Source organism: Metopolophium dirhodum, chromosome 4, assembly GCF_019925205.1.
Source record: "Metopolophium dirhodum isolate CAU chromosome 4, ASM1992520v1, whole genome shotgun sequence".
Lineage (NCBI taxonomy): Eukaryota > Metazoa > Arthropoda > Insecta > Hemiptera > Aphididae > Metopolophium > Metopolophium dirhodum.
In genome coordinates, this window is record NC_083563.1 from 27,105,613 (window position 1) to 27,121,112 (window position 15,500).

General features: G+C 29.4%; 1 protein-coding gene across 2 annotated transcripts in view; it reads right to left on the minus strand.

Annotated features, from left to right (window-relative positions):
- Positions 1–15,500, minus strand: part of LOC132943946 (receptor-type tyrosine-protein phosphatase N2) — a 42,496-nt gene that overhangs the window by 14,180 nt on the left and 12,816 nt on the right. For both annotated transcript variants that reach the window (XM_061013124.1, XM_061013123.1), the window contains exons 2-3: positions 7,931–8,036; positions 5,553–5,582 (exon numbers count right to left, since the gene is read on the minus strand). In XM_061013124.1, the coding sequence (XP_060869107.1) occupies positions 5,553–5,582; positions 7,931–8,006 (106 nt within the window). In that variant the 5' untranslated portion in view covers positions 8,007–8,036. The remainder of the gene's footprint in view (positions 1–5,552; positions 5,583–7,930; positions 8,037–15,500) is intronic.

Genomic DNA, 15,500 nt, shown 5'->3' on the forward strand with positions numbered 1-15,500 from the left:
CAAAAAGTGATGGACTTTGGAAAAAAAACTCACGTTTTGCGAAATGCTATTGATAAACCTATTGTATATCGGTAGGTACCTTTTTTGGACATTATACTACTCTATTCGGATATGATTCTATACCTTTTAAAATGTAGAATGGACGATTGTCAGAAAAACATGATTTAGTATAAATGTATAAAAAACATGATATTATTATATATTTGTAATATTAATTAATGTAGTTTATTATTATCTATTATTGATGTAGATATACTTAATATAATTTAAATCTGTTTAGCGAACGTTCGCTAGGTAACAATAAAACCTATACGATCAGAGCATAACGTACCTATATTGTATTTATAAAATATAAGAACGTGTACTAAGTTTTATATTCTTATATACTGACAGTATAATGGTTATAATAATATTATATAAATACCTATTCCGTTTTCAAAAAAATTTCCTGCGAAAATAATATATCCTGCAGGGACTCGTACTGCGGTCATTAATATCTTGACAAAATGTAATTTCCAACTTGGGAGCAATGTAAAAAATATGGACTGAAATAGAATTATAATTTGTTTATAAATGGAGTTTGTATGTAAATATATTTTTTTAACATTTCATTCCTATCTGTGTACTTATACGTTTTTCAGAGAATTTTTCATCCGACAGACGACGTGTTACTTTTAACTAAACAAGTCTTGTCATTTTTCTAGGATTCTGAATAGGGCGTATAAAGCTGGATAAGACCCTAAACGTTTTCGAATATAATGTAAAATTAATGTTTTTTTAATGGGAAATATGAAATGGACACGATTTTTTATATACCTATATAGATTTGAATGCATCAACAATTATTTTCTAAAATAAATTTTGAAAATATATGTACCTTTGTATAGTTTCTACAATGCTGAAATTTAAGACGAATGTTTAATATGTTATGGCCAACAGGCAACAATCATTTATTATGATTAAATATAGAACACGAGCGCTTTCTTATAGAAATCGGTTGCGTTTTTGCAAAATAATCGAGACGAGCGAAAAGTGGATTTAGTGTTTAATAATAAAATGAGTGTAGATAAATATTTTGGCTCTGTAAACTGCTAACGTTAACGAGCTTTAAAGTTACATATATATATAAAGTGAAAAAGATTAAGAGAGAGATAGATAGATATTATTGTTACAAAGTATGGGCTATCAGATGTCTTTGGATCAGGTGAAATCGTCTGACCTGCGTACTTAGCGAGTATTATTTTTTTTCTCTCTGCTAGTGCCCGTATTATTATGGGTTTATTTCTTTTTCGCACGAATAACAAATACCCATCATTTGTTCATGACATAAATGATGGTAGTGGGAAAGGAGGGCAAAGCGATGGTCAGTAACCCCCGGCCTGGGACGTTCGCGTTTCATAAATATAGGACGAGCGGAGAACTACCCTCCTTCTGCACCCGGCCGACTACAACTACGTCGTAACGGCAAACGAGACCGATTCGGATGAGGATAGAACGTGGGTGGTGATGATGCTGCTGCCCAGGCGTGTGGGTGCGACGAAGGGGGTAGTGGTATACGGCATATTGATCGAGGGAGGTTTTACGTAACTCTATACGTGGCTCCACCCGGTCGACACGCCGCCGGAATATGATTCCCACGCACCCACATTTCTACCCTCCACCCCTAGACCTCAAATTGAAAACGACGCTATAAAATACAAATACACAAACACACACACACACACCCACACTGCACATGTATATATTATATGTACGCATGGACATATCCAAACGAGGATACAGATGAAGACCATTCGATCAAAATGTGAATGTTATACACTGTAAAAGATTGAAAGCGTATAATTTATTTCCGCGTTAATGTGTCACTGGTATAATAGCTGTCGCATAATATATATATATGACCGCATGTACACGCATTTCACATATTATTACGAATACGGCATTGCGATGATAACCATTTGCAATTCAATAATATTATATAATAGCCAAATAGGTACCTACTTAATAATAACAATAATTAAACGTATTGGAACATAATAATGTTAGTAAATGTTCATCACAACTATGAACGATTAATAATGTGAAAATTCGACACTTTTACGATTTCCTGAAAAATGTACTCTACCATCATCGGTACCATAAAATGTTTTCGATATTTCTGTCTGTTTATCCTACCAGTGTCCAATTTTCAAATGATAGTCTTAGGGCTTCGTGAAACGTTCTATCTAATCAGGTACCTCGGAAATTGCTTTTCGAGAGAAAACAAACTACTGCGCGTCTGGGTGCATACTAATTATCACATACTACAAGATGAAAATCGATTGAAAATATTTGTATAATGTATATATTCTTATTTTGACTCGGGCGAACTTTATACCCAAACACTAATATTGTAAATACACGTTGTTTTTAACATTTTCGTTATTTTTTTTATTTTTGCTTCAAGTAAGTGGGTATCATCTACCTACAGTGATTAAATATTTGTACCCAACACAATTCTGTAGTGTATATTTTAAATTTCGTTCACAAAATGTGAAACTCAAAATGTATCTCCTTAATCGAAACGACGATGATCCGTGGCCTTGGCTCTGCCCAGTGCCCATACCGTCCCATAAAATTGACCCTACTTTACTCGTGCAGTCGTGCGTACAATATCTAATTACGGCACGTGCATACAATTCTATAGGTATACGCTGAGTTCCAGATAACTTCAAAGCGACACACTATGTTATGTTCAACATGTACGTCCTCGTGGCGTTTATAATGAGACCTATACGCGTAGACCGAATACCGCGGTTACAGATATATGGAGAGGACCCGAGGACACTTGAATTTCGTATATAGGTAGAATTTTGGACAAACTACTTGGGCTCAGTGCACTGAGTACGCCTGTATAATACAGGGGATTCGATGAGGATGTGCTATCCCCCTTCATCATTGAAGTTATTCAAATCCGATTTTTGGAATTTTTAAATACACTTATACCATATGAGACCATATTATGTTATTATTTTCAAATATTTGTTTTGTTTATCATTTACGGAGTGTCGTGACGAGGTACTCGTGTGACGATACATACACTTTTGCTTTTCAAACGATAACCCCTTTTTAAGTTAAATTATTTAACAGGCTGATTTTTTGAAAATTTGTATGTAGGTACATAAAAAAGGTACATATGTAGGTACCTATCTAATTCAAAATTGGAATGAATAGTTTCCGATTTATTAAACTTAATACACCATGGATAGGCCATGATACTAGCAAGGGTCTCCGGTATGGTCATATAAACAATTAAAATATATGTAAATTTAATATTTGTTAAGTCATGTTTATTAGGTATAGTTATTATTCAGACAGTTGTTATAAATTTTAAAATTTTAAAATTGATGAATATAACTTACCTATAATATCATTTGCAAATCAATTAAAACGCGGAAAATACCTATCCGTCCTTCCTTTCTGTCCTTCTATCGAATCTCTTACCTATCTAACATTTTCGTAAATATAAAAAAACCCATATTAAAACGCAATCTAATATATGTTATGTGTTTAAGCATATAGGTATCTATTACCTTTATTATTATAACTAGTAAACTACTCGTTCAAATTTTGATTTAGATACTAAGTCTTAAGCAGGTACATCAATTTTAAAAAAAATCATCTGTCGTGAAATTTAAAGTAAAAAAATATGGTTCTAATTTGAAAAATACAAGTTTGTATCGTCACATGACGATGTCAGCATTATTAAAAGAAAGATCATGCACGGTATCACTGAATCACCTGTATGATATAATATACCTACGTACCTACAATATATATTACATAGGTACCTATAATACTGCATATATATCTACGTGCGCAGTGACTATAATACAATATTACAACTTTCAATCGTCCTGCACCGCGTAATTAGATATTGTTGTTGTTATTTGACTCACACACCTTTTGCTTCTTTTGTAAACAATTGGTAACTGCGTATACCTGGCGGAGTTCCCAAAGTAATTGAATTTTCACCACTCTACAAATACCAAGGAAACGGTCACACCGAGAGCTTTATTTTGAGTGTTATTTGTGTGTTGTTCAAAACAACAAAAAACACATCCAGCCATCCGGACAAATAACAGCTACCTATGCTGTTAAAATGTGATATTTCAGTGTAAAAAATATTTACTATAATATAATATAGGTACTCGTTAATTTAATTTCTCACATTTTATTTGTGTTCACTTCCAATTATTCTTTTACAGCTTTATTTGGTACCGTCAGAGCGCAGATTATTATAATGTTAAAATATATAACATAGGTAAACTACAAGTTGTACCTTATTTTATATATAGCTGCGTATTATATGGGTACATTACATTAACATTTAATCCTGTAGCTAACCTGGGCATTAGGTACTTAAAATATTATTTTGAGCACTGTACGTCTGTACTTATATATGGCCCCAGTTTACGAAACTCAATGGCTGGGTACTTAAAATTGAAAATTATTTTTATCTTTGTTAGTTTTTATATTAATAAAAACGTAACTGAATTAAAGTAAAATACCTACTAAAGTTAATAGTGATAAATAAAAAGAGGTTTTTCATTCGCAAAAAAAAATTACGAAATAATATTCATTAAAAATATATCTGAGTTCGTTTCTTTTCTTGGAACAATACAAATTTAAATAATGAAAACTTAATAATATACCCACTTAATTTTACTTTCGATAGTAATTCGCACATAACAATCAAATACAAATTAGATTTTGTAAGCTTAATTTTTATTTACTATTAAAAGTTAAAACTAACAAAAAGAAAAAATAATAATAATAGGTACCTAAAAGGTATACTATATGTCTATATATATATATTATTATGTATAAGTGTAAAAGTATCTAGGTATATATAATTATAAGTTTACTAATTTTAATTTAATTAAAATTTCTATTTTTTGTACTATTTCGGATTATTACTAAAGTGAGAGAATGTGTTATCTAGACAACCAATTTATTGATATATTTGTATATAAGTGCTTAAAGTGATTGGATTTAGGTACTGGTACCTATTGGTTTATATTTACCGTTTCAACAAATAAAAACGATTCAATGATTTTAGTATCGTTTAATATTTAAAGTCCATAAATGTTTAAATTAAATAGATTGAGAACATTATATAACAATTGACGAAAGCTTATCCTCTGATTACCATAAATATTTAATTTTCATTTAGTTATTGAAATATAATTTCTATATTTTAATACTAATCACCTCGAAAATTAAAACGATCACTAAGTAAATTAATTATTAAGTGATCTTATGAAACATGAATAATAAATAATAAGGTAATAACAAAGGCAAACCTTTAGCTAGTAGAGATTATAGTTTTGTTAATAGCTAATTGTTAGGTAAATTATATCAATCATCACAATCATGCTAATATTGTAAATAAAAAATAAAAAGGTTTAACATGCTTTTCAAGTCATTTCCTTCTATAAACTGTTGGGAGTCTATTATTATTAAGTGAAAGTTTAAATGAAATTTACCCCGAAGTTGTTAAATAAATTTACCTGTTCTCTTCTTCCACTCCAACGTCCGTCCTAATTGTCAGTTTTACGGTTGCATTAAAAGTAAATGAAAAATCACAATAATTACAAAAAAAAAAGGAAATCATGAAACAGTATATATAAGGCACCTGCTGAGATGAAACTAATTTATCATATTTAATCTTTCTTTTCCTTTTCTTTCGTATGGGTACGCAAAACTATATACATAATATTATAAAATGTTCTTGAAAATAAAAATGTATTTACATTAATGTGTATATCAACATTATATTGAAAATTGAAAACATTTATGCATATTATTAACGTATATTTATGAATTTATATACCTACCTATCCGAAAAATATTATTCATCAAAATGTGATAACATCTGTGGATCTATAACCAGGCTTTTAGGTAATGTATAAATAAATATAATATGAGTGTGTTTCCAATATAATGAATTATTATTACACACATTTCTAATTGCAATAAATTGAAAATAATCATGATATTATTCATTATAGTAATAAATTATATTAGACAATGTGTAATATCGTTTTAAATGATTTTTGATCTAACACTTTTTATCAACCTAATAGAAAAGTCTATTAATTGCAAATAAATATAAAATATATAAACAAAATAGTTACATATTGAATGTTTGGATATTTCAATACCGTTGTGTATGATGACATATCATCTATACTTATTATGTGCTTCGTTGTATGAATACACGTAGTACAATCTTAACATAACTTTTATGTAGGTGTATAAAAACAAAATTTGGTAATATTATTTTTTATGTTTTACATTAGATAGCCAAGCGCATTCATAATTATTAAATGTAATTCTAATAAATTAATTGACCCACTAACCAACAGTTTACAAAATAAATAACACAATTAAACACATTAAATTTAAATTGAAGTAACTTGATATATAATTGCCTTATATTAGTTGAAAAAACTAATCAGGTAGGTAGGTTCTTATATTTATTTATTGATAAAGTGGAAATAACTATTTTACATAAAATAATAATAGCACGCACACATGGGTGCCAATTGATGATTGTAGGGGGGCAAGGTAGGGACATGTCCCACTCTGGATAATAATAAAATATGCAAACAAATTCAATACACAATATGCTTTTCAATTCTTGATTATTGATGTCTGAGACCAACGCATGCCTGTTTTTTTATTTTTGTTTTAAAAATAAAAATCTATAATATTATGTTTTTTAAGTTTTGCAACTAAAGTTTGTAAAATACAAAGTGTATATGGATTGTTAATTTTTCATGTTTTTAGTTGTCTCGGTCCTCAGTATTATGAGTTTATGACCACAAATAACTGACCCCCAACAAAATAAAATAATAATTTTATAGTCATTTTACTAAATAATAATACTTCCGAGGAAATCAATTTAAGAATTTAAGATAATAAATTTAAAAATAAATGGTTTAATTTTGTATAATTACTTGCAATTAAAATCAAAAACTTACATAGATAAATAATAATATAACAATAGATTAGATTAGATGAGTGCATTTTTTCTTGAAGTCAAACGCCGTATATACTATATACCTACTAATAAACATTACATTGTCACCAACAACTTGCACTATAGAAAGGTCATTCAGTACTTTGTGCAGAGTTGAGACATAAGGTCAACAATGGTCAACGAGTGATAAAAAGGTTGATGGGCTATGCACAATAAGTGTTGGTTTATTGGAAAATAATTGAGTATAAACAAACTGAATATATTGACAATATTATGGCTTGATTTGTAATTTTTATTTCCACATTATGATTTTAATATAATGATATAATCCTAATAAAATTACTGTTTGTTAAATGTTATTATATACAAATTAAAAAACTAAATTACCTAACTGTCTACTCAAATTTTATAATTTAACGAATAAACATAGTAGAATATTATTATATAATGTCTTGTAGCATTTAAAAGTTTTTTTAAAGTTAATGTTTACATTATTACATACTTTTTCTTCCTTATTCTCTTTTAAGTAAAATCAACCTAGTACCTATATGATATAGATAGGTTTAGGAATCTATAGTTTCATTTTGTCCCTTCCCTGAAAATAACACTAGGACACCCTTGCTCGCACAACAAGTGTCGTAAATATTTTCAAGGTTTCTTTTTTTCAATGGTACTATACCTATAAATAATCTTAGTTTGAATATTAAAAATATATTTATATATAAATTTAATAAAAAAAAACTGTTATTTTTGATATTGTTTTTTCTATTTATTCAAATTATGAAATTTGTAGGTAAGCATGAGTAAATAGGAAGAAAGGAAATCTGTTATTACAAAGTAAGTGATTGATAAAAATATTGAAAATAAGCATAAAATAAATTAAGTACCTATTATACTACTTACCTATGTATCGTTCACAGTGTACCCCACAAATCACAACCGTGGTAATGAAAGCCACTTTTATTAAAGGGCCAATCATGATCGGTTTAATTGTTCAGCATCTATATAGCTGAAAAAATAAATAAATATTATAAGCAATTTATTTAAAAATCATTTTTTTTTATATTTATGGATTATATTAAAATGTGTATAGGAATATATTATATTTACGTTATTAAACGCATTGAAACGAAATAATGGAAATGTGAACATTTTCGATTTTTCACTACAATTTAGACAACTCCGTTCTGTGTGTGTATGCGTGTGTTTTTATTTACAAAGTTTGAACAACGTGACAGGCCATCATAAACAAGTTGGTTGGGTAATCGAGATAAAGCTTGCGGATTTGTATTTTTTTAATTAAATCGTTACCAGCAGTTTTTGTTAATAAAGCACGTTTCCGAAATTGCTTTATTTTATTTTTGTTGAAAATTTCATTTCAATTATTAAGTGCAATTTATAACGTAAAAATAAAATATTTATTTTTATCGTAATGCGTATTGTGATAGTGACGTATCTTGTATGTGCGTTTTAGAAAATAAAACTTAAAAGTTATAACTCTTACCTATCGGCCATCATACAGCATGATACGGTATGGAGATTAACGTATTAGCATTACAATGAATATGAGTATAATATATGACCGTATGTGGTACTTACTACCTAAACATATACTGTAATGCATTACTAAATATACTATATATAGAAGGAAGCATAGAGGGGAAGACCAAGATTAGAATATATTCAACAGATAATAAAAGACCAAGGATGCAACTCATACGTAGACATGAAAAGGAAAGCGGATGTCAGAGAAGAATGGAAGATGGCTGCAAACCAATCTACGGATTTAAACCATGGAGAGAATTCATTACTGTGATATTTTGATTTTAGAAGTTTAGAACTACGAAATAAGAGGAACGATTTTTTTTTTTTTAAATCAAAAACAAACATCGCTACACCTATACGTATATAGGTATGTGAAAAATCAAGATGTCACAGTCGCAAAATTTGTTATTTTAAAATCATTTCCATACGTGTCATCCATCTCGGTGTAACAGACGACCGCAACGAGTAACCACGCGTGTTCCCGTTATTTCGGCGACGTGTCTCACCGAACGGCGGAAAAACGATTTTCGAATATTCAAATATTGGCAGGCTGGCGATACAAAGTCAATCGAACAGCTGAACACATAAATCGGGACGTGTATACCTATATACGTATACTCTTACGCGAAAACTATAGGTTATCTTATATTATACCTAACAATACATTTTTAGTATATATATTTTAGAACGCATGTTTGATATATAGGTTTGGTATATTATATCGATTTAAAAAATTAAAAGTCATGCATCTGGTTTTTTTCGGCAAGTAATTTAAAATTGCATAGGTTTTTGTCACGACACGTATAATAATATCATACATTCCGTGTGTTATTTATGACAACGTTTAAAAATGATTTATGTGTGTATAGGTACCTAGTATACTACACACCGCCTGTAATAATTTAATGTATACATTTTTTTTTGTAACATGTTTCAATTATTAAACTGCAAATGTAGTGATTTTTTCCGTAATTTATCAATGTTTTCGTTATAATAGAATTTGCTTGCGATAAAAATATACTAACGTATTATATTATATATATATATATTCTTTTACACATAGGTACGTATACATATCTAAGCGTGTACAAGTGGAAACTCGATGATGACAAGCGATTCATCTCTGACGATTAATGCATTTTTCGGTCGTTCGCAATTCAATATAATAATAATAATAATAATAATAATACCTAACCATTATAAATACCTTTATGGTATAATATATACACATTATTTTCGACCAGTTTTTTCGGATTGAAATGTAATTTCCATTCGAGTCGTACGATTTCGATAATATTATATAATATTATCCACTTCTGGGTTGCGCCTACATGACGTGTATAATATACGGTGTATGAATATTAAAAAGGGATCGACGACGGCCGGTAATCGGTCAGTGACAACGTAAACCCGCGAATAAATTGTAATCTCGCAGGATTAACGGGCCCGGCTGCGAATAGTTATATATTGCAAACGCTATGGCAGAACCTACCTATACACTGCAGCGAATTCGCGTGCATAATATACAGCACTGCTGTTGGATAGCCATTATTATTGGCAAATGGCAGCTATCGAGCTGTACGTAATATAAATATATAGTGTTTGACCCTATAGCCGTGGACGCGAAACAAATAATCGTAGCGCACATACAAATTGGGATTGATACGTTTTCTTGGCGAACGGAAATTCGTGCCCGCGGCGAATAATATATAAACCCTCCCCACCCCCCCACCGCCGGCTTTACGGGTCGTGCAGAGTATCAGAAGCGTAATTTTATTACGGGGAACAGTATGGTGACTTATTTTTTATTTTTTAAAGACCGTCACACGCCACACTATCATACTGTATTTTTTAGAAATAATACAAAAAATCACCTATGCTAGCTAAACACACGGGTCCACAAGAACGCCTTCTTTGCACTCCCCACTTTTATCAATTATTCGCAAGCTCGAAACGGTAGAACAACGTCGGTTGCGATTAAGGTTTATACTTGACGTATTTTCGCCGAAAATATTGACTGTACTGAGTTTTCAAGTCGTTTTTCCTTCCCCGCGCGTAATACAATAGATCTAAAAATAAATTTTGTTTAACACAGAAATAACTAATTATAGAAGCAATACACCCCCACAACAGAATTATGAAAACCATAGACTATCTAAAATTCGAACAGTTGAAGTTAGAACATATTATCACCAATCTTCGACTCATTTAAAATAATATATTGAAACTTCATTCTATTGTTGGGTAATTCATAGCTATAATAATTAGTATTTGATATTATTTGTATATTGTATTTCATTGTTTTTCATTTTATTATTTACGAATAACGATTGTTATTACTATTTAATTTATGTAATTGGCCTTTTTGAAGCTTGAATAAATAAATTAATAATTAAGACAATATTATTTCGTAAATCGTGATAAACACTACTGCACAAATATATTATTATTATATTACATCATATTGGATACGAAAATAAACTGAGTAGTCGAATATTATTTTATCGTAATGCAATGATGTAGCCATGTAGGTACATCATGTATAATGTATAACAATATCAATTGTATGTGAATATTTAAATATTATGTAATTATTTGTTTCCGTACATATTTAATACACGTAGGTACTTATAACATAGGTATTTATCACAATCCACAATGGTTGTATTGAGAGGTAGTGAGGTACTTATGATACTTACAAATATTTTTTGGAGTGTAGTATAGGTAAAATGTACAACAATTTCATCCTGCCCCCAGAAAAAACATGACCTAATTACACCACTGTCAAGCATTCTGCATTGGGTTACGACTTACGACGCAGACGTCGTCGTCAAGACATAATAATGGGTATTGTATATGGCTACTCTATTATAGCTAATAAAATGTCTTCCATGATGGACATTTTTTATTCCCTAATTGATGAATAATATATAAATTTAGAATTGGAAAAACTTGGCTAACGCACAAACACCTAATGGCAAACGAGGAAATGCCCATATGTGAAATACATGCAACGCAACCCTGACCGTCACGAAAAATTTTCTAACAAATTACAAAAAACACCTATACTCATACATCCACTCGGATCTCCTTATATGATTAGTACACCTCAAGGAAGCTCTGGCAAATAAAGAAGAAATGGGAGAAAAAATAGCCAGAATAATCAATGTAACCAATTTAGACAACTCAATTTATACAGACGTCAAATGTAATTTTCAAACTTCAAAATAAACCTGAAATACCAAGCAGTCGAGGCGGATTCTTTTAGAAAAAATAATTTAAGTTTAATGTTATATTGTTGTTAAGAAATAATAATGTACAAAAATTGAAAAATGTATTTATATTTAATGTTTAAATTATTCGTATTTTTCAAATATTCCAAAGTAGGTACTGTATAATACCTATACTTGGAATTTAATAAAGCAAGTGTTAATATAACGCCGGCACAGTGGCTTCGTAAATTGGACGCTGTATCGAAAGTTTGACTACTTTCATTATCCGCAACAGATTTTCAAGGACGAATATTAATTTATTGATATAATACATTTTCAAATTATATCGACTATTCTCTGAAATACTCTAAAGTTTGGCGTTTGGGAAATTTTGTCTATGAGTTATGATGACTAGACATCATATTATTATACGTCAACAATAATACGAGAAATTACAATAATATCGTGGTCGTTTAATTTCCACACGAGTACCTACTTCAATTCGTTGATAGGAATAGTCTGTTATATAATAGAGAAATATTTTGATAATATATTTAAATATTACTCTGAATGTTGTTTAGTTGGTAGTTGAGTTGGTCGTCAGAGGGTTGTAAAACCGCGAAGTGTTCAACACGACTTGGGAACCAATTGAATTTAGCATTAAAAAAATAATAATTAAATACCTACCTACCCAATGGAAACAAAATCTACCTAATCACATACTACCGCCATAATATGCATATGATGACGAACTCAAAAATATATAAATAATTAATCATTTTGATTGTAATCACAACGAAATTGGTACCTAATTAAGCATTGCGGGGAAGGTACAGATTGTATAGGTGAATATTGTTGTTCACCCGCGCTGGACTAATTGTCCACAGCACCCGTGGTGTATACATAAATTACAATATCAGTATTATGGAACATCGAAAAACACTCTAATATATATTATGAAACTAAGCAATTCCTTTAACGCTAAACTTTGATTATCCCGAAATTGTATTAACGTTTTTGGAAAATAAAATGTTGTATAGCTTAGTCGATACAAAAATGAAATATTTGAAAATGATTTTTTTTTTCATTACGATTATTAAGTTTTTTTACTTTGTTGAATAAAAACTGTTTAAATGTGTTATACCATAATCCGAAATGGAGAGGTTTTCTGAGAATTTTAAAGTATACAAATTGAATTTTTACAAAAATATAATAGTAAGTAATAAGTTTCAAGTTTTGATAAGTGGACTAGAGTGGCGTAAGTCACAAGGGTCCCCCGCAAAATGCGGGTTCACTACTCGGCTCATAAAAACTTTAAATACAACATGTAAAAGGTATAACTCCTCGTTCAATGTTCAATATTTATTCATCGAAATTCTCAAAAACATATTCTGGTTCGTAGTATGAAAATGTAAGCTGTCATTCAGAAAAGTAAAAAGTAATATTAACTTTTATACTCTTTATTTGTTGTTTTGTCATAACTTCAAATTATCTATGAAAAAAAAAAATATTTTCAAAAACATATTTACCTTTCTAGATAACGATAAGTATTTACTATTATAGGTACAAAATCACCCTGTATATAATTATAGGTCGATAGATATATGTATTTTATGTCGTGTACCTAAACACGTCGAGCAATCAGGTCTTTCGCACGCCCGTGTCATGTAATGTATTATTTATAATATACGTACATAAATATGTGAATTAAATTATCCAACAATATATACCTGTGTATACTTTATAATATTATACACTGTAATTATTATAGGTTTCATTATACAATGCGAATTTATTGTTCTAATTTACATTGATCAGCTGCCGCCAAGCAATATATATTATAATATTTATGTTCTCATAATATTATAGTTGTACAGTCTACACCTACACATGCGGGTGATCGTGTACACATAATAATATCATGTTACATATTTGTTACATGTTAAATTTTAAAATACATACCTATATTACGCGCGTGTAGGTTATGATAATACTGTATGTCTGTGTACAGTGTAACGTAGTTAAAGCTGTGCATTAACGATTTAAAAAGTTGAATTCAAGTTATAAAGTCTGCAAGTTCCATAACTATAGGTAGTTAATTTTTTTCCCATGATATGCAGTTACTACCTAATCAGTCAATATTGACTTTAAACTTTAAAGTCTCTTTAACTAATATTTTTTTTTTCATTATAATATAAACCAAGCCAATTTTAAATATATTTTGTTTTGTACAAATTATTGTTTTTATTGAAAAAAAACATCGAAAAACGCCACCACAACTATTATAACCTCAAAACTAAATCCTAGAATTGCATGTCAATAAAAATCTACTAGACTCCGTTGACAAATTATCCCTGTGGTTCTCAAGATTGATACTTGTAACTTACTACCCTAAAATCCAAGCAAATTACTCTGAGGAAATACGTAATTCCAGCCTTAGAACAAATTAACAACCAACAAATCCAATGGAACAGCACGAATAACTCTGTTAAATACTTAGGGTTATATCTGGACGAAAGACTAACTTGGAAAATTAACATCCTTAAAGCACTAAATCAATAGGATTCACGAAGATCAACAACCAATTTTGGTACCGTCAGTTAAACCACACCTCAACCATTCAGATGAAATGCTCTCTACTGCTATTTTACGGCACTTGTAAGACTAACTTACTAACTTATGCATACTTAGTTGGGATACTGCTTCCATGACTAAAATTAAAAAAAGTTGCACATTTTTCAGAACGAAATTCCCAAGAATAGCACTCAACGTCCCTTGATTTAAACGAAACAAACAACTGGACTAACACAGAAGATATATTTTTTTGTTTATTTATGTTTATTTATAAACTATTTACTAACTTCGTAAAAACATTTAGTATGTAAAGTATGTTCAAACAATTAATTGAAGAAATATATAAATAAAAATTATTTATTATGTATTGATTTAAATTAGTACCAAAATAAATGTAAATTTATATTGAATATTTATATAAAAATTTGCATAGGAATTACATCTCACCCTAACATATTTATTTAAAATCTTACAATAATATCACTATCAGTTATTGTAAAGAGACCTCGATATCTCAAACAAAATTAACACAAATGATTAGGAACTTCTGTTGTAGGATTATATCATAGCCTCCCTTTCTGTTATTTTTCCCGTCAGTTAATTTAATATAATATATTATATGATATTGCTCTTACTACATATTTCTATTATTTGTATATAATTTACTTTTATCAAATTTGCTTATTGTGTTTATTGTGATAGTTAATATGTCAATATAAGTTGTAATATTTTTTATTAATATTTTAATTAATTTAATAAATCACCGAGAACATAATGTAATATATTTATTCACAATATAGCTTTTTAAACAATTTTTATATTTATAAACATCAACAACGCATAATCATTAATAATGTTATATTGTTTAAGTGTTTCAAAAATAGTTTTCATAATGTCTATATTACGTTGAATGTATATAATATTACAGCTGAACAATTAATTATACGATTAACATACAATTTAATAATATTTTAAACGTCATATTACTATCGTTTACGTGATATCCGTATAAAGATGTTGTTTATCCGTTTAAATTTTTATGTTAAAGTGTTTGGCTAAAACAAAAGGAATGGAGCCGGATCGCCAAAATAAAGGCGTTAATCACTTATCAGTCCGTTAAATATTAGCTGGATGTTTACAGA